This window comes from Oncorhynchus gorbuscha, linkage group LG05 (genome assembly GCF_021184085.1).
Source record: "Oncorhynchus gorbuscha isolate QuinsamMale2020 ecotype Even-year linkage group LG05, OgorEven_v1.0, whole genome shotgun sequence".
Classification (NCBI taxonomy): domain Eukaryota; kingdom Metazoa; phylum Chordata; class Actinopteri; order Salmoniformes; family Salmonidae; genus Oncorhynchus; species Oncorhynchus gorbuscha.
This window is the reverse complement of record NC_060177.1, coordinates 45,370,224-45,376,223: the sequence shown is the minus strand read 5'-3', so window position 1 is coordinate 45,376,223 and position 6,000 is coordinate 45,370,224. Positions and strand designations below refer to the sequence as shown.

Genomic DNA, 6,000 nt, shown 5'->3' with positions numbered 1-6,000 from the left:
TGCATATTAATGAACTTTGTTCTAACCATCTCACTATTTATTTTGTTGGAAAACCTGTTGTTCTTGAATGTGTCCAAAATCCAGGCTGTAAGTAAACAAAATGTGAACATTGTGCAAGAGGGTGTACACTTTTTGGCACTGCACTGTACATATGGTTTCAGGAGCCTTGTTGCACATTATTGTGTTATGTTTCCTCAGCAATGGTTAATTGAGGTTATGTGCTTATTGCTTGATAGACCGACAATCAGGGAGGAATGCTCAATAAAAATATGTACACGTAGGGTCAAATTAATTCCAATATGAGTGATTTATTTAAATTCTTCAATGATCATAGATAATCAATACATGTAATTGTAACTGAATTCAAAACATTTGAGAATGTATTGGCAATTAATAAGATATATTTTATTGAGGGAACAGTAACCTTCTTTCTCAGGTTCAAAAGGATGGTGTCATGTACATGTGTTTGAGAACTGATATAGTGTCCTCTAGGAGAAGACTGAAAATCTCCTCAGACAGTTTGATCTTCACAGTAATCTGGTCAGCGCTGTAGTCCACCCACTGAAGTTCTTCTTTGTGAAGCTCTTGGATCTGAGGATTCAATGTGATCATGAACTTGAACATTGTTGCTGGAAGTTCTGCATGCTTTCACCCACTACAACCTAGCTAGGCTTATTGATGCTCATATATTCTAAATATCTTTCATGTAGGCCTACTAATAAACTGTTCCCACCAAGACATTTGAACAAAATTATTATCACATACCAGAATGTAGTCTACTCTGTCTCGCTTTGTACTCCTGTATTTGCACAACGTCAGGAGAATCTCTTTCATCTGAAGGTCCGTCCGTTCCAAGTTGAGCTCTTTCTGCACCTCAGATTTAACAGCAGCCTGCAAAATATGACATTACATTTCAAATTATGACATTTTTGCTCTTATGCTCTTCAGAAGTTCAACAGGGGATGATTACTGCACAAAGTCAACACCAAGTGGGTTATTGTTATTTTTCTATATAATTCCATATAATATACATAACACACAAAATATGGTAATTGCATAGGTTCCATGTTCATTTTCATATTTATTTAGACAGGAGATTGTATATAGCAGACATAAGGCTACTTGTTACCTTCAGGTCGGTGAGAAAGATTCTACTTGATAGGAGACTTGAGAGTATATTTTTTGTCTGCCACATAGATCTTGTAATCCCAAAGTGATTGGTCAACACCCCATGAAGAATCTCAGAGGTGAGTTGGTGCATGATCTAGAGTAAGATACAGTTGGCTAATGACCTCAAACATACATAATATTAGCATCCTGATCTGTGAATTCATCCAGGTTAACAATCATCCAATAATTGCACACAAACTCTCACCCGTCCGTAAACTCTGACACTCTCTTCGTCAATGATATAGCCTGGTGCTTCTGGGTTGTAAATCATGGTACTCTTTGCTTGGCCTAAGAGGGTTTCCAAGGCAGTATCAACCAGTCTGTACACTATGTCACAGTCGTGGGGCTGGATTTGAACCTTCTCAGGAGCTGCAGAGCAGAGAGTATCGTGCCACTGTTCTATGAAACACAGCTTATTTGCTGTGCTGTCATCTTTCTTCTTTACTGTCTGAAAATCATAGAAAACTATCACATAAACGATAATTCAAAAGAAAAAGACAAGTAATAGGCCTACACATTGCATATTCATGTACAGTATACAAACTCTTTCTATTTATTTCATTTTTATTTAACCTTTATTTAACTAGGCAAGTCAGTTAAGAACAAATTCTTAATTACAATGATGGACCACCAAAAGGCCTCCTGCGGGGACGGGGTCCTGGGATTAAAAATAATAAATAAATAAAATATAAATATAGTACAAAACACACATCACAACAAGAGATACAACTATTACTGCATTACTAAACAAAAAATGTCCTTCGATAGGCGCTAAACAGAAAATGGAAGGTTTTGAATAGACATAGGGTACACCTATCTTTGCCCTGATAATTTCTGACAGTCTGCAATTGAGTGCCGCCCATGCTACTGCATCTCAATTTAAAATTAGTGCACCCTCATTTTACAAGCGGGGGATGCCAGGTTTGTGTTAGCAATCTGCCTGCTTCACTGAGCTCATTGGCAGTTCTTAATAAACAGAGAAGGTGCATACCAGCTACTATGATGGAGTCTGAACAGCCATAAAGCCAAGGGTGGGGATTAACTGCCACCTGCAGTGCTGGAATGTTAGATCATGAGTTTTATGGTGAAAGCCCTTAACGACACTCCCCATTATAAAACAAGCTTTGTGGCAAGTGAACCTTCTATGCATCTCTATGGTTTGAAATCATCATTGTGGTGGTTCCCTGCTGAAAAAAACAGCATGGACCACTCTTTGTTGTGTTTTCACTGGTGACTAGCCTTCGCTGTATGTTTGCTAGTGACCAGCAGAATATGCTGGTCACCCACAAGACGTTATGCTGGTTTGCAATAGTGATGGGTCGTTCGCGAACGAGTCGGCTCTAAGAGCCGGCTCTTGTAGTTGTCGGTTGGGAGCCGGCTCGCATAACAGAAGAGCCAAATCAATTTATAAAAATAAGTAAAAAATAAGATATGAATAATCAAAAGATTTAAATGAATAGAATTAACAAATTCAATGAACGAAAAAAAATATAAAATTATATAGGCCTAAATGTTCAATCGCACACACATTCGTTCTGACTGTCTGCTCAGACTAACAGCCTCACCTGTTGTTCCTGTCAATCAGACATGCAGTGTCAACCAATGAATCAAAGATGCACGAGGGAGGGCCGAGCCAACTCACTCACAGTCACACACTTAGCAGCCGAGGAGAGAGGAAGGACAGCTGTGAAAACAACAGCTGGAAAATGAGTTGGAAGCACAGTAGAATTTAATTGCTTTCTAATAATGTAAACAATGTTAGAGCACAGTGTAGAATTTCCCAAAACAAAATCTCATATGAAGCCGGTTCTACGCACAACCTACTCCGGCATAAGCGAACTGTGCACCCAACTGTGAAGCTAGCTGTAGCGGCGCCTCGAGAAACTAGCGAGCCTGCTAGTGATAGTGGTGGAGCCAGCACCTCCAATGGAATATAATCACGTGCTATCAGAAACCGCTGCATTTCACCCCAGGTTTAAGAAGTTAGCCTTCTATTAGCCTTCAGTGGAGCCAGAGCAATTGATGAGGCTCTTCAAGGAATAAACGCAGCAGCAGGGAGGGACAGCCACAGTAGTCAACTGGCTCAGGCACCAGGACAACAGGAAGAAGAGGGATCCGATGGAGCAGAAGCACCAGCAGTAGTGCCACAAACGTGTAGCATAAAATGAATGAATTAATTAATTAATAAATCAATGTACATGCAAAAACACAGATTTTGAAACAATCTGCAATAGAGCATGCTGGGAAGTATGATAGCTAGAGCAGTGGTCACCGGAACACTCTGAGTCAAAATGAAAGCTGAGATCTCCCGCTAAGATTTATTTATTTAAAAAAAAATGTTTACTGTCAGGACCCGGTTACTAACCCGGGTCTCCGGAGTGAGAAACAGTCACTTAACCAACTGAGCCACGAATAGTCGGCAGAACCCAGAAGATGAGGCAGACACAGCAGTACTTGAGACGGTGTATTTAATGAAGTAAAAAGTGAAGTTCTTCAGGAAAACATGTAACTCCACAACCTCAAAAGGAATCCTACAAGAACAAAGGTAATCCTCCAAGACAAAAAAGGTAAATCCACAAGGTGGAAGGTAAAGCACAAAAAGCCTCAAAAGATACTCAAAAAAACAAACAAACAAGAACAAAAAACAGATTTCCACAAGAGAGTCCACCGGGATCAACAAGAGTTCTCAGAGTACTAGGGCTGGGTGCTAACATACAAACACAGAGCAAAGAACAGAGGAAAACAAAGGGTTTAAATACAATCAGGGGAAATGAGGCACAGGTGCAAATAATAATGAGGATCAAGGGAAAACAAAAGGTCAAAAGGCACAATGGGGGCATCTAGTGACCAAAAACCGGAACAACCCTGGCCAAATCCTGACAGTTTACATGATATATAAGCCTATGTATAAGCCTATGCAACACTAACCTATTAAACTGTACTGTACTGTGGCAATGAAGTTTGCTGTAACCTATAGACCTAATACATTATCACTTCATATTGGCTTTGCTTGAATTGCCCTGCCAATGCAATGTCGTTTGGACCATTTTTTTTTATTTTACATTTTTTGTTGTTGAGGTAAGCTATATGATCACACAGTAATAGATCAGTTGTTGTATTACTTGTGAGGCACAGCTGAGTGAGCATACATTTAAATAATTTCCTTTTGATTTTACTGGAATGATGGTGCCTGAATCTGATGGTCATTCTCAGTGAAGAGAGAGCAGCAGACAGGGTCCACCTCTCAATTTCCCTCTGCTCTTCCCTTTCCTCCTCTGACACTGACCAAAAAAGGACACCGTATTCCAGCTGATAGCAAAACTCGAGTCACATCGCATTATTTCTGCCTCATGCACAAATCCATGTTGTTAATAAAATAAAATGTTATTATATAATCTAAAAAAAATACCCAAGTTGCTAATAATAACAATGCAATACTCATTCATTACAGCTGCAGTGATCGTTGTAGCGCGTAAGAGCACGCATTTTATGGCTTACAGAAGTGTTGACACATACATGTCCGGCGCCGACTGAGATGGCCGCCTCGCTTCGCGTTCCTAGGAAACTATGCAGTTTTTTGTTTTTTTTACGTGTTATTTCTTACATTAGTACCCCAGGTCATCTTAGGTTTCATTACATACAGTCGAGAAGAACTACTGAATATAAGATCAGCGTCAACTCACCATCAGTACGACCAAGAATATGTTTTCCCGCGACGCGGATCCTGTGTTCTGCCTTACAAACAGGACAACGGAATGGATCGCATGCAGCGACCCAAGGAAACGACTCCGAAAAAGAGGGAAACGCGGCAGTGTTCTGGTCAGACTCCGGAAAAGGGCACATCGCGCACCACTTCCCAGTATTCTTCTTGCCAATGTCCAGTCTCTCGACAACAAGGTTGATGAAATCCGAGCAAGGGTGGCATTCCAGAGGGACATCAGAGACTGCAACGTTCTCTGCTTTACGGAGACATGGCTTACTGGGAAAACGCTATCCAGGGCGGTGCAGCCAACGGGTTTCTCCACGCATCGCGCCGACAGAAACAAACATCTCTCTGGTAAGAAGAGTGGAGGGGGCGTATGCCTCATGACTAACGGGACATGGTGGAAGAAAACATACAGAAAACATACAGGAACTCAAATCCTTCTGTTCACCTGATTTAGAATTCCTCACAATCAAATGTAGACCGCATTATCTTCCAAGAGAATTCTCTTCGATTATAATCACAGCCGTATATATCCCCCCCCAAGCAGACACATCGATGGCTCTGAACCAACTTTATTTAACTCTTTGCAAACTGGAAAACATTTATCCGGAGGCTGCATTCATTGTAGCTGGGGATTTTAACAAAGCCAATCTGAAAACAAGACTCCCTAAATTTTATCAGCATATCGATTGCGCAACCAGGGGTGGTAAAACCTTGGATCATTGTTACTCTAACTTCCGCGACGCATATAAGACCCTGCCCCGCCCCCCTTTCGGAAAAGCTGACCACGACTCCATTTTGCTGATCCCTGCCTACAGACAGAAATTAAAACAAGAGGCTCCCACGCTGAGGTCTGTCCAACGCTGGTCAGACCAAGCTGACTCCACACTCCAAGACTGCTTCCATCACGTGGACTGGGACATGTTTCGTATTGCGTCAGATGGGAATATTGACGAATACGCTGATTCGGTGTGCGAGTTCATTAGAACGTGCGTCGAAGATGTCGTTCCCATAGCAACGATAAAAACATTCCCTAACCAGAAACCGTGGATTGATGGCAGCATTCGCGTGAAACTGAAAGCGCGAACCACTGCTTTTAATCAGGGCAAGGTGTCTGGCAACAT

General features: G+C 41.3%; 1 protein-coding gene across 3 annotated transcripts in view; it reads right to left on the bottom strand.

Annotated features, from left to right (window-relative positions):
• Positions 1-283: 283 nt before the first annotated feature.
• LOC124035963 overlaps positions 284-6,000 on the bottom strand; it is a 28,698-nt gene continuing 22,981 nt past the window's right edge. For all 3 annotated transcript variants that reach the window (XM_046349955.1, XM_046349956.1, XM_046349954.1), the window contains 4 exons: positions 1,376-1,618; positions 1,130-1,264; positions 766-891; positions 284-591 (listed from right to left, as the gene is read on the bottom strand). In XM_046349955.1, coding sequence (XP_046205911.1) covers positions 439-591; positions 766-891; positions 1,130-1,264; positions 1,376-1,618 — 657 coding nt within the window. In that variant the 3' untranslated portion in view covers positions 284-438. The remainder of the gene's footprint in view (positions 592-765; positions 892-1,129; positions 1,265-1,375; positions 1,619-6,000) is intronic.